At 33.0% G+C, this 25835-nt stretch overlaps 1 protein-coding gene across 4 annotated transcripts in view; it reads left to right on the top strand.

The window, feature by feature from the left end:
• The window catches only part of LOC111514372 (uncharacterized), a 57623-nt gene extending 55546 nt beyond the window's left edge, over positions 1–2077 (top strand). For all 4 annotated transcript variants that reach the window (XM_074178160.1, XM_074178162.1, XM_023170610.2 and 1 more), the window contains one exon: positions 673–2077. In XM_074178160.1, coding sequence (XP_074034261.1) covers positions 675–2012 — 1338 coding nt within the window. In that variant the 5' untranslated portion in view covers positions 673–674 and the 3' untranslated portion in view covers positions 2013–2077. The remainder of the gene's footprint in view (positions 1–672) is intronic.
• Positions 2078–25835: the final 23758 nt, after the last annotated feature.

Genomic DNA, 25835 nt, shown 5'->3' on the forward strand with positions numbered 1-25835 from the left:
TACTGCAGTTTCTTCCTATAAGTAATGTTAATTACAAATGAATGTGGTAAAAAACATAAAAAGTTTCAATTCTTCTTTCTTCATTGGACTTGAAATTTCACTGATCATGATAATTACTTGCTCTATTCGCTTGTGGTATGCTGTCTCTTGAATAATGTAAATTACGTCTGCTGAATAACCGATCTTTCACCAATAAGACCTCGCCAGTCCATATTATATTCAACAGAAAACTCTGATCACAAAAATGTTGTGTTAAAATAACTTCACCAAAGTTCACATGTTCCTGAGAATCAATTTCTTTCAAATCCTCTATAGTATAGCATTTGGACAGTTTTTATTTTTGTTTTTCCACATTTTTTTTCATTTTGAACTTGCCTTGTTTATTGCTCGAAGTCTTGCTTTTGCGAAATCACAATTTTTTTAGGCCTGAAGTTATATGTTGGATATGAATCTATATTGAGATATAGGATATTTCATTCAACTTCGGACATCTACAAAACATGAAAATATTTTAGATAAATCATACTCAACGTCATCCACATACTACCAATTTCTATAATTTTTCTATTTATACTTTTCCCAATATCTTTCGATGTAATTCAAAAAGTAACTCTTTAAAACACATTGAACCGTCAATAGTATTATATTTGTTGATTATTTTTATTTTTTCAGTCATGGTTATCTACCTGTGCCCTACTGACAAAAAGTACGCCTGTTCCTGGGAAGGTAGTGCAGAAGATATTTTACCACACTTCGAACAAGAACATGATGACCTATTACATTTTAATGATACTTTCGAAATCGATTTGGAAGTGAGTTCTGAAAACCGACTCTTTTTTCTTGATGAAGAGATATATCTTGCTCAAATCAGAGTATCCAATAACATAATGAAAATTTTTCTGAGGTATTTGGGACCTGATAGAATCGCTTGTCAATTATCGTATAATATTATTTTCAAGTTCAATTATGAATTGTGTCCTGCTAGTTGCATTACTGTTCGAAACGGTTATGTAAGTGTTGATCTCAGTAAATTGGAATATTTGGAAAGTGTGAGGACTTTACAATGTACCTTGATCATCAATCGAATTGAAACTGGAGCAAATTCAGATGAAGACGTCTTCTTAGAAAGAAATTTCCAGGAGACTGAGCTGGACGGACGGTTACCTCATATGCCCCTTCAGAGGCAGAAAAAGGTCGAAGAAGATAATATCAGTTGTATTACAACAAATACCAGAAAACAATTAAAAACCAATACAGATGTTTCACTGAGTCGATCTAAGACCATTAACCTAGAGGATTACAAGAGAAAACATATAAAGAGATGTATGAGTACACTAAGTTTGGGCGCGATAGAAGAAAATGAGTTTTCTGTGAATTGTACTACCTGCGGTGTTATTCTGGTACCTCCGATATACTTATGTCCTTGTGGTCAGAGTTTCTGTTCTAAATGCCAAACAGGAATATGTTGCTTTTGCAACGAAAGTGTCACATTTAAGCGTAACGAGGAACTTGAAGATAATTTCACTAAATTTCTACTTCCATGTAAATATAAAACATTTGGATGCCCTGAAAAACTCATTTATACTGAACTCCGTAATCATGAGAATAACTGTATTTTTTGTGAATACAAATGTCCAATAGATGGATGTGGATTTGAAGGTCTATTCAAGCATATGCGTAAGCATTTGAAAGTGATTCATGGAAGCACAAAAATGTTGGAATCTTTCATAGTTGTATTTCAAAATATCCCTGAAGCATTTTTAGTGAATGAGGATAAGGGAATATTTTACTGTTTTGTCCGTTATTTTGATGATCGTGTATTGTGGCAGGCTCAATTTTGCGGCCCAAAAGAGAGAAGATTTTTTTGTGAGCTGAAATTCAAAGATGGTAAATTGAAACAACCATTATTGCTGAAGAGAACTGGGATTGTATATAGTGTTGAAATATATCTACAAGATTTGAAAAGGATGAAACTGAAATCCAAACATGCTATTTTAACCATAACATCCTAAATCAACTGACCATTATGTTCATAATTCATATCACTGTCGAAAATATAAATGAAAGAATGAGTAGACCATATTTTGTAAAAAATCACACCCTTCCATAGTCTTCTCTCCTCCTAAATTCAACAATGAAACAATATACCGAAGTCGGACGAAAGTTAAGAAAATAGAATCTTTTTGACGAAACATTCTCTAATGAGACATTACTTGCCGTCAAAGGGGCGCTATCAACTCATTTTTCAATTGTAGGAGGATGTATTTCAACATTTCATATGTAGGGTATTTCCATTTTCTATAGAATGACCTTCACTTATCTGAATTTGGATAATCGGTTGTGGAGTTATTGATGTTTGAATTTGGAACTACGCATTTCGTAACTTCGACACCCTACGTCGGATTCAAATGAATTCTTGACGAAATTGAAAATTTGTCAATAACATTTTTCACAATAGAGAAGTGGTAATTTCCAGGACGTAAAACAATAACATTTCATATAAACCTCGTTATCATTCATCTTATACATGAAATATGAATCGAGCAAACGTTAAAAATGTTCTCCATGAACCTCCAATAGTGAAACAAACTATTTTTGAACCCATGAAAAAATGTGATGCCTACCAATTTCTTGGAAAGAACTGCATTTTTGGATTTATCTTGATCGTAGGCCACATTTTTTGAATCCTTGGGTGAATAAAGTTTCGAAGAATTCATAAACATATATCACCAGTCAGATGACCAGATGACAATTTCCTAAGGTAATTTGCTCAAATTATGAAGAAATCTTGCTCCGAACATCCTATCTTCCTCATGGAAATTACGGCCTGCAACGGCGTTAATAAGAATTGCTTTTGTATTTTCCTCTGAAGATATCGCGCGATCCATTTTTGGAAATACTAACATATTGAAAGTAAGCGAATTCTCAGAAATAAAAGTGAGAGCTATCAAGGTAACAGTCGATTACTAGGGTAACACGGTGTGAATTCTTATCTACATAATCGATCACAAAAAGATCCTCAATAGGATTGAAAACAGAAATGCGCCTTCATGTCAAATACTTTCGTTCAACATGAGTCAACCTGCTTATGTTTCAAGAATAGCTATACTCACAAAAATGTTCAAAATGGAATGATCAAATATAATGTAGTACACCATATGTGTTGAAGAATCTATGATTTCCAAGGTTTTTTTCGTAGTTTGATATTTACCAATTTCAAATTTGAAAAAAATGAAAAAAATCGACTTCGATTTGGTTTTTTGCGAATAACTCGAAAACTACTCATTTTGTGTAGAAAGATTACCTATAGGTACAAAAAGGAAGAAGATAAAATGTTCTACGTTTTATGTCTTCAAAGTTTTTTTCTACGGTCATCCATTAAGCCATGGGAGAACGCTAAAAGTGCCAAACTCCAAAAATCGGGATTTTCGGCGATTTGACACGGGAATGCAATACTGAAGGAATTATTCGCTAAACTCACGATGAGTTGTTTTGTAGAAAAATTCTTGATTCCTATCACAATTGTCATATATTGGTTTGCTCATTTATATTTATATATACAAAAACAGTATCCTTTTTTGTACCTTTTCGGTCGACCTGCGATAAGCAGGACACATGGGCAGTTGACAAATTGGAGTGCGACATTAAACAGTTTAAATAACGTAGCGGTGTTATAATTTCCACACCTTGGTCTGATCCCGAAAACTTTCAGGATACAACAAGTGGCGACGAGGATATTTCTTCAAAACCTACGAGCCGTGTGGTTCAAAATTTTTTTTTTTTCGATCAAGTTATCGAAATAAGTGACTGTATTTCCAATAAAATGGCATCCAGTTCTGGATTGCTGGGAACATTAAACACCTTCGATCCAAAATCATCGGATTTCTCAGTGTTCAGTGAAAGGTTGGCGCAGTTTTTCATAGCAAATGCAGTAGACGATGAAGGACGTAAAAAAGCTATTCTTCTCAATACTTTATCAGAATCGTGTTACATTTTATTGAGAAATTTGTGTGTTCCTGACTTGCCGGAAAAAAAAAGTTATAGTGAGCTACTTAAATTGCTCAAAAATCATTTTTCCACGGTCAAGTCCTATTTTGCAGAACGTCTAAAATTTTATTCAGCGCAGCGGAATTTGAACGAAAGTGTTTCCGAATGGGAAGCTAGAGTAAAAAACTTGGCTTCAACTTGTGGTTTTGGTTCCAAATTAAAAGTAGTTATGCGTGACGTGTTTGTGGTTGGCATCAACAACGAAAAAATTATGGAAAGATTATTTGAAGAAGATGCGTCGTTAACAACAGTTACATTACAATCTCTGGTAACAATGGGATTATCCAAAGAGTCCGCGCTGAAAGAAAGAGCAGCTCGGGAAAGTTTTGGTGTAAAATCGGAGGTGCTGAAAGTGAAAGAAGAATCAGAAGTAAATTTCGGTCATTATAGTTATCATTCCCAAAAACCGGTGAGTGCAAAGTCTCCATCACAACTCAGGGGGCAAGAAAATTCCATTGGCGTAGTGTCCGCAGGCCCATCCAGGGAGTACAGAAACAATCGACAGGGGGTAAGCCACAAAACGAAAACAAGTAAGTGCACAGTTTGTGGCAGGTTAAATTACTCTGCTAAAGTGTGTTCATACAAAGATTGCATATGTCACAGATGTGGGATAAAAGGTCATTTGGCACCACAGTGTCGACGATTTGAGCATAATTTTTTAGTAGATGATTGTATTTCTGATGAACTCAAAAATGACTCTATGTTTTGTTTACGGGAAAAACAAGAATATTCAGTTGATAAAAATACTGAGGATAATGATGACTTTTTAAATTTCAAATTTGATTATAATGATACTCTGGGAAATGTCAAGCCTGCTTTCGTAAAATTATTGGTGGAAGATATTCCCATTAATTTTGAAATAGATTCAGGTTTTGCTCATTCAGCTATCTCGGAAAAATTGTTAAAAAAACATTTTACGAATAAAATTCTTCATGACAATGATTTAACACTGAGGGATTATATTGGCTTAAGTTTCAAACCTTTGGGGTTTTTGAAGTTGAACGTACTCTTTGAAAATAGTAAATTTCATATTAAACTGTACGTCATTCGAAATGGGGGACCCCCGTTACTCGGCAGGAACGAAATGAAAATGTTCAATATAGGAATATGTAAAATTAATTTTAACGAACAGGTAGTTTCAGTTCAAGAAAGTTTTTCTGACAAAATGAGTTTTTTGCTAAACTCCTATAAAGAAATTTTTGATAACAATTTGGGAACTTTCAATAAATTTGACTGGTCCCTTTCGCAACTAAACCAAAAATTGAAGCGGAATTAAATAGGTTGATACAAAATGGAGTTTTAATTCCGGTGGAGTTTTCGGAATGGGCAACACCTGTTGTTCCAATATTAAAGCCAAATGGAGGCATTAGACTATGTGGCGATTTTAAAGTCACCCTTAATCCACAACTGGAAAATCAACATTTTCCTCTACCTAGAATTGAATATATTTTCAGCCAAATACAGGGTGGACAAAAATTTTCGAAAATTGACTTATCAGAAGCGTATCAACAGATTGTTTTAACGCCTGAATCACAAAAGTTAGTTACTATTACAATCCATACAGGTTTATTTTCCTATACTCGCTTACCATATGGAATTACATGTGCTCCTGCTATTTTCCAAAATATAATGGAACAAATGTTTAATAAGCCTGGCATAGTATGCTTTCTTGATGACATTTTAATCACTGGCAAAAATGACCAAGAGCATTTAGAGCGTTTATCATCTGTATTCAGAATTTTACAAAATTCCGGTCTTAAAGTAAAAAAGGAAAAATGTTCATTTTTTAAAAATTCTGTCAACTATTTAGGACACGTTATTGATAGGGATGGGTTACACACCTCCAAAGACCGGGTTTGGGCAATAATAGAGGCAGCTGTACCATCCACGGTAACTGAACTGAAATCATTTTTGGGTGCGATTAATTTTTACTGTAAATTCTTACCAAATATCTCGCAAATCTTGGAGCCTCTGTATAGGTTATTAAAAAAAGATAATAAATGGCTATGGTCTGATGAATGCCAGGTAAGTTTTGAAAAAGCAAAAAAATTGCTACTCTCAAATTCTGTTCTCACGCATTTTGACCCCAACAAAAAAATTCAACTAAGCGTCGATGCCTCTCAGTTTGCATTAGGGGCTACCATTTTACATATTTTTGAAAACAATACTGAAAGACCAATAGCTTTCGCTTCCAGACTACTAAATTCATCTGAAATTAAATACTCACAAATCGAAAAGGAGGCGGCAGCTATCATCTTTGGAATTGAAAAATTTTATCAATATTTATTTTGCCAAAGATTCATATTAGTAACCGATCATAAGCCATTGTTGGCTATTTTTGGAAATAAACGGGGTTTACCCATGTTTGCTGCAAATCGGCTCCAACGGTGGGCCTACACTTTGTCAGCATTTGATTTCGATATCAAATTTGTAAATTCGGATAAAAATTATTCCGATTTTTTATCTCGCTTACCAATATCAGATTCAAAATCGAATACAATGGATTTCAAATTGAACACGGAATTTTCGTATATAAATTATGTAGAAGAATCTAATTTACCGATAGATGTTAAACGGATTAGAAAAGAAGTCGCAGTAGACCCCATTCTCAGTAAAATATTTTTTTATGTGCAATATGGATGGCCTAAGAAATGTCCATCTGATATTTTCAGACCATTTTTCACACGAAAAAATGAAATCACAATTGAACAAGATTGTCTCATGTGGGGTTATAGAATAATAATACCAAAAAAATTCTGGAATTCTATCTTGGATGAATTGCATATCGCCCACATGGGTATGGTAAAAATGAAACAGTTTGCACGAGCTTATGTATGGTGGCCTTCAATAAATAGTCAAATCGAAAGTATAGCAAGCTCTTGCAGAGTTTGCTGTGCAATTTCTTCGAACTCAACAAGGTCATCTTTGTCAGTCTGGAAATGGCCTAGCTCTCCATGGACTCGATTGCATGCTGATTTCTTTGGACCGTGCTACAATAAATGGTTTTTGGTCATTGAAGATGCCTCATCCAAATGGATAGAATGTTCCGAAATGTCTAATATTACAGCTTCAGCCACAATAAAAATTTTCAGAGAGTTATTTTCGAGATTTGGTTTACCTTTAGAGGTATGTACGGATAATGCAAAAACATTTACAGGTGGCGAATTTCAGAATTTTTTGAAGCAAAGCGGCATTAAACATCTCACGGGGGCACCGTATTATCCACGTACAAACGGGCAGGCCGAAAATGCAGTTAAATTACTGAAAAATACCATTATAAAGAGTAAAATTGAAAATCCATCTTTAGATACACATCTCGTAATTCATAGATTTTTATTTCAATACAGAAACACACCACATTCAACTACTGGTGAAAAACCATGTAAATTACTTTTAGGACGAAATTTGAGAACCAAATTTGATCTTTTGTTGCCTTCCACGGAAAGGGTGGTGGAATCCAAGCAAAATTATCAACGAAAATAATACGGAAAACAAAAAAATCAAAAATTTTGCGAAAACGATTGGGTATATGCCAGGGACTACCGTGCAAATGTTGAAAAATGGTGTCCAGGAAAAATTATACAAGATTTGGGCAGAAAAACTTTCTTGATCAAAACCGAAAGTGGATTAATATGGAAAAGGCATATCGACCAAATGAAAAGGGATATGGCTCCTAGAAATTGCTTTCCACAACAATCCGTGTCACCAAATGACGACCTTTCATTTATTCCACGATCGGTTTTGAGTGAAAAGCTAGTAAATGATAAGGATCGTGTAGAAGTAGAAACTTTGTTAGATAACAATGGTTCAGTTACTGAAAATGTAGTTAGTGATAGTGTAAATGTAGATACGGAAGAACAAGACATAACTAGTACTGAGGGTAGATTATTGAGGAGGCGTAGTCAAATCAAGGCGCCTGATCGACTTATTCTGTAAATGTGCTATGTTATAGGTTAGTCAATGTGAAAATGTATATATGTGTTTATACGTGTATATATGTATGTATGTGTATATATATATAATTAGATTATTAATTTGTATAATAAGAAATTAAGGAAAGGGATGTCATATATTGGTTTGCTCATTTATCTTTATATATATAAAAACAGTATCCTTTTTTGTACCTTTTCGGTCGACCTGCGATAAGCAGGACACATGGGCAGTTGACAAATTGGAGTGCGACAATAAACAGTTTAAATAACGTAGCGGTGTTATAATTTCCACACCTTGGTCTGATCCTGAAAACTTTCAGGATACAACAGTAACTGTTTAAGTAAAATTTAATACGTTTTGAAGGATTTCCTGACTTAAAGTTCACTTACCGTTTACAGGTATAAGTTGAAACAAGGTATTGAAACCCTTTTCTATGGAACAATCTGCTACATTCTGGAAGAAGTCGTCGGATGGTGTGAATTGTGTTGTATCGTACACTTGCGACCGTATATCCTCTCGTATGACTTCAGCAGCTGCTTTCACCACGCGTAGTCTTACTTCTTGAGGATATGAGCTTCTACTGTCATACCATGTACCGGTGAGAATTTTGTGACCCGTGTTTTTAAAACAGACAGTCGTGTGTTGAAGGATCTTTCAACAATTTTCTGCCTCTCAGCAAAATTATTGATAAGTAATGTAAGAGATCTACAAATATTTTTTTATTGTTTTCCATATTTTTGATTTGTTGGAGGTTTAGTATCTCCATGAAATTTCGCAAAATTTTACATTTATTGTCAATATCAACAATATTGATCAACAAAACACTAAAATTGCCTATTTCAATATAATGTTTGTTATATAGGGAATTGAACAAAAGTATATTTTTCAATAAGGTTCCACAATCACTCATGTTCATAGAAGGTGACATATAAACAGTAAATATTTGTGCAACGTATGAACTGAACACTATGAAACTTTCCAAAAAATTTTTGTGGAAAACGAAACTATTAGGCGATAAATATTAGTCATGTTATTTTTTGCAATATGATCCTGATTTCGAAACTTACCAGCTCCCTAGTAAGTACTGTATAAATTGTACTGTGAATTAATGTAGAGTATCAGTCCTACTGGGGTAACTACTATGTAGTGAAACGTGTATTGGAAACAAAATCTATCCATATTCGAAAACTTCTCATATCAACATACAAATGATATCCATATTAATACCCCTGATGGACAATTCAATATATCTCAGTGAACCTGTTGTGAATGTAGTAAAAATGCCATATAAATTGTTGTCACTTAATCATTCTTTATTCAACTCAAAAACAATATATTCCCTTGGCGAATGTCGGAGGACCAGACTTCCATTGTGTAAAAAAATATTGAGGATTTCAAAATCTTTGACTATCTATGTAGATTCTTGATGGTGATGGTGATGGTATTTCAGATACTGTCTCGTTTTCGGTATATGGATGTTTCTCAGTTATTGTCACCGTTGTGATTGTTATGGAACGTCTCTCGCTATTGAGGTGCTGCAAAAAAGTGTTCAGTTCCATGTCGTCAGCATATTTCTATCACACTAGAGGCTTCTCGTGGAATTTTCAAATAGCCTGCGGTTCATAATATATATAGCCTACGTATACATATAGTCCATAGTAGATGAAATTATTGATTATAGCTAACATATACCGCATGTATGTATTTGTGAGCCGAAATGGATGAAAGTGATGATCCCAGAAGCAATCCCTCATATTTCATAAGGAATACGTCCCTCAGCTCTGAATATCAAATGAAGATACCGCATCCTAATAATTTCATGATTTTTCAACCTCGTTTTTGTTTCTACGTTGGAACTGGTTATTTCCGTTCTGTAACTTCGATTGTCTCTACTAACTTGACTAAGTACCTTGTACTCTTCACAAAAATCAGGTTCCTCCTCGTAGCGGTTAGATGATAGAAAGTATAAGAAATCTGAACAAGTGGCAAACATGGTTAAATTTCTGTAACTCATCATCTGTCTGAGTGAAACATCCTTTTTGTGAATATTTGGTTGTCCATACAGGTGGAGAACTTTCATTTTTCGGAATGGTTTCGAAATGTTACACTTTTTTTTTATTTTTTTCAAACAATTTATTTGAGTCTTGTGAGATCTTTATATATTGCCTGTTTTAAAAAAGTTTTCAAACTTCTGCTAGTACTGAAATTTTCATCCCATCATCTGCCAGGTAAATTTTAATGGTTTTGTGATTTGGTACGTCGTTATAATTTATTGTTAATTAATAATAATCGATATCATGAGCATTCAGCACGCCAAAAAAAGGCGTACACAAAAAAGTAGCACATAACAATTTTTACTTTGTAAGATAACAAAGTGGTGTTTTCATATATCAGAATGGGATGATAATGGTTGATATAATTCTTTCCATCTTCCAAATTGTATCCTAAATTACTGTAGATTCACAGAAATGAAATTTTCAGGATTATTGATTCATTTCACTTCTTGAACATTATTGTTCAGAATAACACCCGTTATTATATTTTAAACCTATTACATTTACAAAAACGTCTTTTATTATGTTTCGACTCTACTATTTGAGGTTTGTTACGATAGTACAGAAAGAGCCTGTGTTGTCCAGCAATCATAGTTGTTATGCTTTTTGTATTCGTAAGATATGAGTTTGATTTCTGTATCTTATAGGTACTTCAGTAAGAAAGCTCCGCCATCTGTTAGTAGGAGGACACTTCTCGAAATAATAACTCATATAGTTTTCGCCAAAGCAAGTCATATCTTTGTATAGGGTTAGTCTATATACAAAGGTCATACAACCCTCAGAATGAAGCGATTACAGGCAAAATAATAATACAATATTACTGCGAAGAACACATGATTGCAGATGCATAGAAATCCTGTTGTTTTACCTATTCGCTTTTGTTTTGTCAAAAACTCTCGATACGAGAAATGAGTTCACCCCAATGATGTACACATGTTGTTGGATCTGTCTGTCTGTTTTTAAAGTCTGTTTTTCCGTTAATCAGCTGTCGCCCCCATACGAACGAAAACTCTCAGAAGTTGAGAAACTTGTGCGAACTAAGAGCCAACGAGGTCTTACCTTTTAACGTGTGATTCCTAACACGGTTGCAGAATTATCCCAGCTTCAACCAGATAAATTATCTCGAGAAAAATATCTGGTCGGGACAGGAATCGAACCCACGGCCTCCCGATCTTGAGTCGAGCGCACTACCACCGCGGCCAATTCCACAGTAAGATGGTACAAGAATAGAAATCTGTGGAGCATATTCTTCAAGATTTTTCAGTAATGGACTATGAATTCATTCCTAAATATAAACAATATTGAAAGTTGAAGTATAGAATTGGCATTCTATGAAATTTGTTGGATTTATTTATGATTTTTTCATCAACAGTGCTGTAGGCCCAGAGTTTTCGACATCTTATTCTAATTAGAAATCATAAAAAGTCAGTGTCAAAAGAATTGAATAATGAAAATTCCAACTGAACGGCTTAATAGAAAACATTCACGAAGTTATCTGTATGAAATTCCAAATATCAAATGCTTCGTTAAATAAGAATATAAATAGAAATAATAAATTCAAAGGTCGAACCAGAATATTCAAATATCTAGAATTGAACAAACAAACCACTTCATGAATTCAGAGTGATTTTATCTGTGAGAAACAAATGAAAAAAGTGAATTGAAATAAATTATGAGCGGATTTTGACAAAATTGCCAATTCTTTCTGAAATACCTTTATAACGTATTCAACCGATAATGAATGTTGTTATTATTAGTGTATTTGAATTCTCCAGGAGTTTGTGTTACGTATTTCCACAAAAGATATTGAAAATAATTATGAATTTCAATTAAGAATATTGTCTTCGAAATCGGGAAGAACCCAAGCCAGTCTTGCTTGTAAGAAACAGAGATTTTCATCTCGTAAAATCTTTTATGTCCTTTTCAAACAAAGTGTAGAAAAAAATCAAGTCTCAAGTGAATAATATGTAGCATGAAACATTAAATGTGGGTTACCTCTGGATCTTTCTGAATTCTGACAATGTCCTCAAAAAATAATGAGTGAAGATAGTCTTCCGGAGTGCCCTTTTTCATTTATTTCAACAAAAAATATCGCAAAAACTTGAAACAATCAAATTCTATCAAGTTCAAAATTGATACATTTTAAAAAATCATTATAAAACGTATAAACTCTGAAAATCAGAAAATGAACTCCAAATGAAATCAATTCATTTCATAACAGAATTTATATAATATGAAAGCTTGTTCTGACTAATTGCCTAACCTAACCCAACCTAACCTACTTCATAAAAAAATGTATAATTGTCCATAGAAGATATTTTAAATGTTTTTATTTAGCTTTTCCTGTTTGTTTTTTTGTTTGGGTCAAATTAAGTAATTGAAGTTTGAGTGTTATTGAGTGATCTAATATCCAAATCCAAAATGGCTGCAGCTTCAAAATGGCGGATCACATATTACCTTGTGGTACTGATGCACTAAAAGAAGTAAACATAATGGAAGAATCGAGTTATAAAATTAGAAACTAAAAACTTGAGGATAAATTATGAAAAAAAATGTTAAACGGTTCAATTGAAGAAAAAAGTAACACTGATGTAGATAATGTACTAAAAACTGAAAAAAAATATTTGGAAGGTCCTAGGTAGCAGTCATCACACCAATTTCCTCAGCAATCTAAGGTACCTATTAATCAAATGAAAAAAATAATAAAATCGTAGTATTAACATGTTTACTCAGGTTACCTCAGGTAAATTGTTGAGAAGAATAGTGTAATGGCTGCTACCTAGGACCTCCCAAATTATTTTTCAGTTTTCGATACATTATATATGTTATATTAGAAAAATGAATGCACCCTTTGTCCAAGGATTGCACCATAATAAACAAACATTGCATCAGCCACTACGCAGTTACCCAGGAAATGACTCAGCATATTCAGCACATTTCCAAGGTTTTTCTAGAACATTCGGAAAAACGCATATCTACATCAGCAGTTCCTGATCCTATAAATATGGGAAAACAAGAGGACGCGTCATTCTTGAATCACTTCGCGACTATCCAAGTTCGTCGATTTCTTGAATCATATTTTTGTAATATTTAATACTTTATTGTAAATATTATATTCAATAAAGTTTGTTTTTAAAAATATAAATTCAGTGTGAACCACATAACAAATTGGCGCAGTCGTACGGATCTTGAGAAACGCTGATATCCAAACAGCGGTAGTCTCCAGACTTTCGACAAGAAGAAGAACAAGCACCAACCCCAGTGGACAGGACGGTCTCTTCAGCAACAAGAAACCCGCATAAGTCGTCGCCGTTGCCCATCCGTTGTGAAGAAATCACTCCAGGAAACACGCGTAAGTCGTCGAACGCTGCTCATCTTGCTGTAGCCAGAGCTCATGAAGTACGATGGTGATTCAATTTCGCCAGGAAATTTCATAAATGCTTGCGATCATGCCGAACGCATGGCCGTAGATCAACAAAAAACTTTACTCACAATACATATTAGAAATAAATTAAGAGGAAAAGCTGCTCAATTGATAAATTCCAGAAACCTAGGAACTTATTAAGAGATCAGAGGTTTATTAAATTCTCACTTTGGTGATACGCGAGATCTAACGTCACTAATTCAAGATCTACAGAGAATAAAACAAGGAAATGGAGAAAATGCACTGACATTCTTCTCAAGACTACAAAGTCACAATGCAAAAATGTTATCTTGCATTCAAGCTTCAAACTTGACTCACGAACAAAAATTAGCACAATCAGTACTAATCGAGTCAATGATATTAAATACTTTATTGACAGGATTAGAACCCAAACTAGGTCACATAATACGAGCAAGTAACCCAACAACGATGTTAGAAGCATCAATTAGAATAAAACGTGAGATACAGCTCTCATACTTTGAAAATCAAAGATCAAATACACGTTTACCTCCAAATCAGAGTCAGAACAAGCCAAGACAAATGGCAAACACCCAAAGAAATTTCCAAAGAAATTATATGCAAAGCCAAAATCCAATAAGACCCATTGGAAATCAAAATCAAAGTCAAAGCTTTCAACAAGGTTTTCAAAGACCACAAAACTACCAACAATCATATATTCCAAGACCCAACTTTCCAGTACAACAACGTACACAACCTAATCAAACAAACCAATTCAGACAACAGAATTACGGTCAACCACAAAATAGGCCTACAGTGATTCAGAAAAATCCCCAAAATCCAACAAATAATAACATGAGAACCCATTATCTTGATTACAATGATTATAATTATGATAATGAGTATGACCAAAACGAATATTTTTATAATGACAACCAATATCAAGACGAATACAGTTCGGAAAATAATTCATTTTATGATGAAAACAATTATTTTCAGAATCAATATGAAGAAGAACAATTCTATGAGGATTTTCACAATACCCTGTCTTTAGACAACCCTCCTATAGACAACCCTCCTATAGACAACCTTCCTATAGAGAACCCATGTATACGAACTACCAACAGTCATTCAGACAATATCAAGCCCCAATTACGACAAACCCAGTATACAGACAAGCTATTAATAGACCCATCATGCGTAGCACAGCCGATAACCGAGAAATTTGCGGCAGTCATCAAAACGAATATCAGTCCCGTTCGAACAATGAACAAAGAACAATTATTCGTATAAGTCCGATCCTAAGCAATCTTTATTACATCTTCAATACATTAAAATACTAATTGATACCGGAGCAGGAATATCAATTTTCAAAAAGAAAACTGTAGAAAATTATTCAAAAGGATTTAAAGAAAATATTCAAATAACAGGAGTAACTGAAGGAAAGGTAACAATCAATGAATCCGTATTATTACCATTTGGAAACAATAGAGTTGAACACAAAGTTTATATACACGATTTAGATATCGATTTTGACGGAATTTTAGGATGCGATTTTTTAGAACATTTTGAAGGAGTTGTAGATATAAAAAATCAACAATCAAAATTGAATTATGGCACAATCCCGCTAATAAAAGCAACAGAAATGATTGATGACCAAAAACCGGAAGAGAAACAAAATCAAAATAAAGTCACTCTTAACCCTGAAACATCAATGGCTGAAATAAATGATATTTTTGAGTTTGATCCTGATAATTATTTTTTCGAAAGTAAATACGATTATTACAAATACTTAGAAGATAAAATTCCCATCAATAAGGTAAAAATCGAACCAAGAGTAGAAAAAGTATTCAAATTAAAATCGAAACTAAGAAATACAGAAGCTATACTGTTAGCTGCTGAAAAGGAAAAAGTAAGACTTCCAAACGCTCTTGTAAAAATGAATGAAAAAGGAGAATTTTTAGTAACAGTTGTAAATGGAAACGCGATTGAAAAATCCATTGATTTCCCAGACTTACAATTTGAAAAATTTAATGAAAATGAAATTCAAAATGATTTCAGTGAAATTTTTCCAAATCGTTCAACAGAAATAAAAAGTTTGCTTCGTTTAGAACATTTGAATGAAGGAGAAAAAGAACTCATTGAGAACCTTTGTTTAGAATTCTCAGACATATTCTATATAGAAGGAGATCCTTTAACATTCACGAGTGAAATAAAACATTCTGTAAAACTAAAAGAGAATGCCCAACCCATCTCAACAAAATCTTATAGGTATCCACACATTCATAAAAATGAAGTGAAAACTCAAATTTCAAAACTATTAGAACAAAACATAATACGACCATCAGTCTCACCTTGGTCAGCCCCAGTTTGGATAGTACCTAAAAAACTTGACGCATCTGGAAAACAGAAATGGCGCGTTGTGATTGATTACAGGAAACTAAATGAAATCACAGTAGACGATAAATATCCTCTACCTAATATCTCAGACCTTTTAGATCAATTAGGAAAGTGTCAATACTTTACAACACTTGACTTAGCATCAGGATTCCACCAAATTGAAATGGATCCTGAAGACATAGAAAAAACTGCATTTTCCGTAGAAAATGGCCTCTACGAATTTCTATGAATGCCATTCGGGATGAAAAACTCACCCTCCACCCTTCAACGAATTTTAGACCATATATTAACCGGACTTAGAAACGAAAGATGTCTAGTCTACATGGACGACATAATAATTTATTCCCCAACAATTGACGACCACTTGCAAAATTTAAAACTAGTATTCAAACGCTTAAGAAAAGCTAATTCAAAAATACAACCTGACAAATGCGAATTTTTAAGACAAGAAATTGCATACTTAGGACACCTTATAACAAAAAATGGAGTAAAACCAAACCCAGAAAAGGTGAATTGCATAATAGACTTTCCAGAGCCTATAAACGTTAAAGAAATAAAACAATTTTTAGGTTTAGCAGGTTATTACCGAAAATTTATCCCAAATTTTTCCAAAATATGTAAACCAATGACACATTTATTACAAAAAGATGTGAAATTTAATTTCGACAATGGATGTAAAATTGCATTTCAAGAATTGAAAAAAGCATTAACGTCAACCCCAATTCTAATATACCCTAACTTTGACGAACCCTTTATTTTAACAACAGACGCATCTTCCTTTGCAATAGGAGCAGTATTATCTCAAGGACCCATAGGAAAAGATTTACCTATAGCCTATGCATCTAGAACATTATGTCCAGCCGAGACAAAATACTCTACCATAGAAAGAGAATTATTAGCTATGGTATGGGCAGTTAAACATTTTCGTCCCCACCTTTATGGAAGAAAATTTAATTTTATAGTAGACCATCGCCCTTTAACATGGTTATTTTCAATTAAAGACCCTGGCAGCCGATTAGCCAGATGGCGATTAAAATTAGAAGAATACCAATTCAATGTAATTTATAGACCGGGAAAAATACATAAAAACGCAGACGCTTTGTCTAGAATTAAAGTAAATTATTTCAAAGAATGCGCAAAATTTCATTCAAAAATTTTCGCAATTGAAAATGAAGCAATCGAAAATGAAAATCAAAATGAAAACGAAGAAATTTCAGATACTGAAACTGAAATAGGTCAAGAAACAGTTTTTGAAGAATTGAAAAACTTCACAAAACTTTATGAATCAAAATCACTAATTGACTATTCTAAATTCATTTTTACCAATGACCAATTTTTAGACAAAAAACATAAAGATATAATTGTTTTTCTGCAAGGAAACAAACTTACAGAAATTCATGACAAAATACTCGAAGATATTTTTGAAGAATATCCCGATTTCTTCTATAACAAAATCAATGTTGTGTCCAGCAAAACAGTGAAAGATCGAAAATATTACTTGATCCCATTACCTTTTGATCATGACGGAGCAATAGAATATTTGTTTAGCTCTCTATACAAAGACCAAAATTTATTTGTACCAAATAAAGTATACCAACTCGAAACAAATGTAGGATTCCCAATACAAGAAATGTTATCCTATATTTTAGCTGATGAAGATGACATAAAATTCCAAATATGTCAAAACATTGTAACGACCCCTGACAAAGATCAGATTCCAATTATATTAGACCAGTTTCATAACGGTAAAAACAATTTACACCGTGGAATAAATGAAACTCTACGAAGAATAAAACAAAAATACAACTGGAACGGTATAACAAAAGATGTTGAAAATTTTATTAAAGCCTGTGAGGTATGTCAAAAAACAAAAATCTGCAGGAAAAACTTAGAAAATCCGTTAGTAATCACGGAAACCCCCAAAACAGCTTTTGAAAGAATAAATATAGATATTTTAGAAATTCCAACGAAGAATTATCTTCTTACAATTCGAGATGAACTTACAAAATTCACTCAAGCATAACCTATATCTGATAAAACAGCGAAATCAGTCGTGAACACATTATTGCTATATTTCCAACATTATGGAACACCACTAAGAATCCATGCCGATTCAGGAAAAGAATTTAACAATTACCTACTAAAAGACATATGTTTACTCTATAATATTAAATTAACATTTTCCAGTGTTGACCATCCACAATCAAATGGCTCACTTGAAAGATTCCATGCCACCCTAATGGAAATGATAAGAGTAAATCTAGCAGAAAACCCCAAAGACCACCCATTTTCTATTATACCTTATGCTGTTATATGTTATAACAACAGTTTAAACAAAACCCACGGATTTAGTCCTAATGAATTAATATTCGGACACACATCCGGTAGACCCCCAGAAACCTTATATAATCAAAAAGACCTTATGACGAAGTATGTCAGAGATCTTAACAATCGTATGGAATATTATTACAAAGTAGCACGCACAAATACTGAACGAAAGAAAGAAAAAGCTAAAGTAAGATTTGATAGTAACTTACATCATGAACCAAAATCGTACAATATAGGTGACAAAGTATATGTAAAAGAGTCCCATATCAAAAATAAGTTAGAAAATAAATTCAACGGACCTTTTGAAGTAATAGAAATTTTCAAAAACTCAGCATTACTGAGAAATCCTGAAACTAACCAAACAACAAAAGTCAATTTCGATAGATTGAAACCAAGTTTTGTTTCAGATCAAGAATGATTCTTCTACTGGAACTTACGATTCAAATAATCAACGCCCAGTATATGTTAGTTCCTGTGAACAACACTATAGGTATTTATTATCATGAAACCGGAAGCATGAAAATATCAAATGAAAAATGGACTTTATTAGTTGTAAAAGACATGGCACCTGTAAAACAAGCCATTGTTCATAATCGAAACATTCTAAGTAATCTCATTCACCTACTTGAAACAAACAATTTAGGAATGAAAACTTTCAGTTCAGAGATAAGCACACATATTAGCCTTTTAAATAAAGTAGCTGATTCTATGGAACGCCGTTTTACTTTTTATTGTCACAAATATTCATTCCTCAATTTATTCAACTAACAATGTATTTGTTTGAATTTAATTGATGCATGCATTTGTTCGACACATTAAAACGATTGTTCCCAAAATTTGTTTTATTTTAAATGACACTTGATTTAAAATGTTACATGAATTAATTTGTTTGATGAAAAGTTGCGAACAGTTATAATATGGATTCATTGTTTGAAATTTTTGGAAGTAAATGTTTGTCATATATACTTTTTTTGTAACTATCGAATAATTTACTACAATTTCTGTGAAACATGAATAAAATGGTTTGTTGATAATTATAGTTACATGAATTAAAACGATTGTTGATAATTTTAATTCGGCGCTAGCGTCGAACGGATTCTTGCAGAAGCTGAATTTTTAAATCTGGCAACATGATAGTTTAGTGAGAGTAACACAATATTCCGTCCGACCGCAGCGCCGAATAAAAATTATCAACAATCAATTTAATTCATGTATCACCTAAAAGCAACAATCAAAACAATTCATTTTTACAAAATACCAATAGAAAGTAAAACGGCGTGCCACGCCGTTTTACTTTTTTTAATATTCCTTTGAAATGATCTGAATTATTTTGTTTGTTGAATTTCAGTGATACATGAATTAAATTGTTTGTTGATAATTTTTATTCGGCGCTGCAGTCGAACGGATTATTACCGTACTATGACCAATGACACACATATTATATGCAGTTATGTAGTTCCGCAAAAATACGCCCGACGTCAGCGCATTGTATTGCATTGTATATGTTTCCTTCTTCCAAAAACCTATTTACCTCTAGTATAGTTTGACGAATCCTACGCTTCACATTAAAACCACTCATGATAAATATAATATTGTAATGTTTTCACTATGAACAACCTGAACCATCAATTTCTGTTCAGTTGGGTAACCTATTTCTTGGTGTCAGTGTCAGTATTAGGCGTATTAGACTATAACTATAAGCTGTGCTTACGTTAACTATGACGTCTAGACATCTTACGTTAGATACAGTCTACAATGTGTTTCTCAAAAGTCGCATAACATTTGCCATCTATACAATCAAACAAGATATACTAACCACAGAATAGTAACATTAACGAAAACTTGATAACATTTTACAGACACCAACCAAGAAAACTGTAAGAGGAACTAGTGTGCCCAAAATCCGTTCGACCGCAGCGCAGAATAAAAATTATCAACAAACAATTTAATTCATGTATCACTGAAATGTAACAAACAAATTAATTCAATTCTTTCCAAAGGAATAATAATAAAAAGTAAAACGGCGTGGCACGCCGTTTTGCTTTTTATTAATATTCATTTGAAATGAGCTGAATTATTTTGTTTGTCGAATTTCAGTGATACATGAATTAAATTGATTGTTGATAATTTTTATTCGGCGCTGTCGTCGGGCGTATTTTTATGGAACTACTCAACTGTATATATGTATGGCGTTGGTCATAGTACGGTAATAATCCGTTAGACCGCAGCGACGAATAAAAATTATCAACAATCAATTTAATTCATGTATCACCTAAATGCAACAGTCAAAACAATTCATTTTCACAAAATACCAATAGAAAGTGAAACGGCGTGCCACGCCGTTTTACTTTTTATTAATATTCCTTTGAAATGATCTGAATTATTTTGTTTGTTGAATTTCAGTGATACATGAATTAAATTGATTGTTGATAATTTTTATTCGGCGCCACGGTTGAACGGCGTGTTGTCGTACTATAAATGAACTAGCATGTTGCCATATGTAACAATTGAAGTTCTTGATAAATCCGCTCGATACCAGCGCCGAATTGAAATTATCAACAATCGTTTTAAATGTATCTTTCAAATACAACAAACTTTTCAAATCATCAAAAAATTTAATTTTTTGTCAGAAATTAGCTTTTTAAAAAGACTGATGAAATAAAATGATACTTGCTTGAGAATGTTTTGCACAAAAGTTGTAACCAAATTCTAAATTGAATGCATTAAAGTGAATGTTGCAAATATTGAACACTTTCAATAAAATTGAAATATAACAATCTTTATTATTCATAGAAAAATATTTAGTATGGAAAGTTAATTTGCTATATTTTCAGACAAACGAAAGTCTATTTTTATTACCAACAATGTTTCAAGGAAAAACTTTGACAGTCATTCAAATATATTCATTGAAATTTTATTCCCAAACTTACTTTTAGAAAGTGAATTCAAAAATTCATTGTAATCCAACAGTCATATAAATAACTAACATTTTATTGAAAGGTCAAAATTATATGCGGAATTGAAACGTTTGTTGAATTTACTCGAATAATACATTCCATTGATTGTTGAATTAAAATGTTGGTTTATTGCTGAGTTGAACTATATGTATATAGATTATTTTTCAGCATAATATATAATAAATTGGCGTTCCATTTTCCAATACTCTGAAACAATATTTTTCTTCAGAATCAATAAAAGCTTCAAGTTATTTCATTACTCTTTTTTATTCAAATAACAATTTTATTCATGTAACATTTAAAATCAAGTGTCATTTAAAATAGAACAAATTTTGCGAACAATCGTTTTTAATGTGTCGAACAAATGCATGAGTCAATTAAATTCAAACAAATAAATTGTTAGTTGAATAAATTGAGGAATGAATATTTGTGACAATAAAAAGTAAAACGGCGTTCCATATGATTCAGTAGAATTAAAATATGAAGAGACGCAAATAGACGCGAATGATTACAATAAGAATAATAAGCGATATAAACGAGACTTTTAAATGGAATAGGTTCCGTATGGAAAGCAATAACCGGCAACCTTGATGCCAGTGACGGCGAATATTTTAATGAATGTATTAACAAGATTTATAAAGACGAACACCAAATTGAAAATTTATTAAAAAACCAAATTTCAGTCACAACCTCTGTAATTAAAGAATTTAATACTACAATACGACAATTACAGGTTGATGAACAAGCATTTAATGAAGATATAATTCAAATTGAAGCATGGATATATACGCATGGATATATAAACGCAAGGTTGAAAGCCATCCAAATTTGCGAACAACTTTTAGAAAGTTATGTATTCCTAGAAGATTATTTAAATGATATGCTGAACGCAATTACTTTTGCCAGACTTCATATCATTCACACATCAATTATAAAGCCAAACGATTTAGTTCCGTCCCTTCAGGAAATTGCTCAAACAATACAAAGAAACAATTTACCTTTACCAACAAGACTTTCTTCAATATCAAAATATCTTGACATAATTGAATTACAAGCTTTTCAAGCAGATTCAAGACTTGTCTTTATTTTAAAAATACCACTAGTAGAACCTGAATTGTATACTGTTTATAGATTGTATCCCATTCCAATTTTGGACAATCGAACAGGGTTACATCACATTTTACCCACAAACAAGAAATTTATAGCAAAAGATGATGATTCAATGCTGTATGCTGCATTTGAAAATCCAAATTTATGTAAAAACTTAAATTATAACATTGATATATGTCAAAATGTAATTTCGTACCCAATTGATAGTAACGCAATGTGCGAAGCTCAAATTTTGAGACCACTTTCAGAACTTCCTAGAATGTGTTCAATTTCACTTTTATTTGCAAAAGATTATAATGTGTATGAAATCCAAAGTAATACTTGGCTAATTGCATTATCAGATCCCTTAGCTGTAACAATAAATTGCCAAAAACGTGAGGTTGAAACACGAATTATAAAAACCAATTCAATCTTGAAACTCCAAGATAATTGTAATGCTTTCATTGAAAACACAAGAGTGTATTCAAAAATACTTGCAAATGAACAGAATGTAACTTATAAAAGTCATCCAATTTTAATACCATATCAATGTTGTAAGGATGTACCAGAAAAAGAAAGCTTACCACATTTAAAACCTTTGAAATTGAGTAAATTGAATGTAGACAATCTCAATATTGCTCAACATAAATTAGATCAATATTCAGATCAGTTGGACAAAATTATGAATGAACCATTCGTAAACCGACATGTTTCATGGTTCACTATTTCCACAATTGTAATAATTATAATAATAATAGTACTTTACATATTGTGTGAATGTAGAAAAAGACGTTCTATGCAAATTGGTATAATGACATCAAGCAATGATGATCAACCACCTGGACCCAGAAGAACTTTCGCTTCATTACGAAGACTACTCCCAGCTCCAGGAAGAAGACCCAGTATCCACCTAGAGGAACCCATTGAGAAAGAAATTGAGTTAAGCTCAAATAAAACATTTGCTTGACTGAAAGTTGCAGCACCGCATCAACTTTCTTTTCAAGGGGGGAATTGTTATATTAGAAAAATCAATGCACCCTTTGTCCAAGGATTGCACCATAATAAACAAACATTGCATCAGCCACTACGCAGTTACCCAGGAAATGACTCAGCATATTCAGCACATTTCCAAGGTTTTTCTAGAACATTCGAAGAAACGCATATCTACATCAGCAGTTCCTGATCCTATAAATATGGGAAAACAAGAGGACGCCTCATTCTTGAATCACTTCGCGACTATCCAAGTTCGTCGATTTCTTGAATCATATTTTTGTAATATTTAATACTTTATTGTAAATATTATATTCAATAAAGTTTGTTTTTAAAAATATAAATTCAGTGTGAACCACATAACAAATATCACTATTATCTTCTTTTTTCTATCATATAGTTCAACATAAACATTGTTTTCACTCATTTTAATCGTTCATCTACACATGTAAATTTCATATTATTCACATTATTTGAATTATATTTTGCAATGAATTGATATATTTCATTTGGATGAAAGTTTTCTGGATATGGTTTTATAATTAATAAATTATTAGTTTTCGTTCCATACTATTATAGTGGACGCCATGTCAAGTCGATATCAACTCCGATAGTCGACGTCGATTGAATGTAATAAATATATTTGTTATATTTGCTACTGAGCAGAACTGGCTCGCCGTTGACGTCATTCAAAAATTTCTGTGCGATGCTCAAGCGACCGTTTTTTTGGTCAACATTCAGCAATTTTGAAACGAACTTCGCTGCCACATGCTTATGCCCAACATTTCCGACAAAATTGCATGCCATGAGCTAGTCGATATGCCAACATCCTCATTCTAATAGTGATTTGACGATTCTCCACAAAATTTTCTCATCGGTTGTTATGTACTGGGTGATTAGACATCATTTCACTCGTGTAAGGAATACTTCCGATAAATTCAAATTCTGACTGAATATTATCACATACTAAAAGACTGAAAGAAAAATTATAGAAATGATTTTTGAAACATTATCGCCTCTCTGGATTGAAATAGACAAGTCATAATTTCTAGACTATTAGGAGAATTGAAATGAGATTTGGTATAGTTGAATGGTATGTGGAGAGGAATGTTTTCACATATTTTTCACTTTCCGGTCACTTCCGGTTTCAGCCGAAATGGCTCCGGTTCTGAATTTTTAAATGGAACACCCTGTATATTGTAACATTTTTGGATTTCTGAGACAATTCTGGATCAGAAACTGACATTTCCGGAAGTTTTTCAGCCTACTTGATTTTTTCAGAGTCACTTTTAAAATTGCATCTAGGTGGCCATGATCGGACGTAAACTAATCTATGGACCTCAGGTGATATCAGAAAATTGCAATAGCGGAGTTTTAGTGACTAGTGTGTTGAATATGAATGAGACAAGTTTACAAAATAACATTTTCGTGTCTAACTATTATTTTTCAAATGGCGACCATTTTTTGACAAGCACTTTCCGAAAAAAGGATTTTTTGACAAATCTAACGATACTAATTTATTTGCGATTGGATTACAAATAAGAACATAAATTAAATATTACTGAGGAAAATACTCGATACAAATTCATTTACTTTTGTCAAGGGTGCCATGGATAGGAATGATGCATAATATTTTGCGGTTATTTCCATCAAGTCCACTTTGGAGAACAAAACGCTCACGTAGGTTATGACAGTGACATTAGCTTTATGAGCAGAAAGTAGAACTTTCTCTTGATTTTCGTTAATTTTAGTTTGATTTTTCGTCGAAATAATGTATACTCAAAGTGAAAAAGTGGATATGTTGTTATTGTTTGGAGAATGCCACAGAAATTCAAGGAAAGCTGCTGAGTTGTATGCTCAGAGATATCCCAATCGGCAACACCCATCTCATCAGTATTTTCCCTATGTTGAGAGTCGTTTTAGGCAAGAGGGAAATCGAGACGCAGAACAGAGGTTTGTCATAAATGAGGAGACTGAGATTAACGTTCTTGCTATGGTAGAAGTTGACAAAACGGTTTCTTTAAGAGAAATTAGTAGAGAAATGCAGATAAGTCACGAATCAGCAAGAAAAATACTGAAAAAGCACGGATATCGAGCATTCAAATATCAGTTACATCAACATTTGTATGCTGACGACGGCAATAGAAGAGTAGTATTTTGTGATTGGTTGCTTCAAAATCATAGAGTTAACCCAAATTTTATCAACTTCATTCTATTTTCCGACGAATCACGGTTTACAAATAATGGCATGTTTAATAAGCAGAATTGTCGGTACTGGGCCCAACAAAATCAACATGTAATGAGAGAGGGCAATTTTCAAGAAAGGTTTGGCGTCAATGTCTGGGCTGGTATCGTTGGAAACAGAATAATTGGTCCAATATTGTTTCAAGGTCAGTTAACAGGGGTTAGATACTTGGGTTTTCTTCAAAATGAAATCGAGGATCATCTTAATGATATGCCTTTAGAAGTTTTACGGCAAATTTACTTCCAGCAAGATGGAGCACCACCCCATAATAGCAGAGACGTACTTGATTTTTCAATAGAGCATTTTAATAATAGAGTTATTGCAACCAACGGTCCAGTACGGTGGCCTGCCCGCTCACCGGATCTGACTGTGTTAGATTTCTTCATTTGGGGATATGTAAAAGAAAGGGT

The sequence above is a fragment of the Leptinotarsa decemlineata genome, unplaced genomic scaffold, assembly GCF_025532065.1.
Source record: "Leptinotarsa decemlineata unplaced genomic scaffold, Ldec_3_MD MMD2_tig00003557_RagTag_RagTag, whole genome shotgun sequence".
NCBI classification, from domain to species: Eukaryota; Metazoa; Arthropoda; class Insecta; order Coleoptera; family Chrysomelidae; genus Leptinotarsa; species Leptinotarsa decemlineata.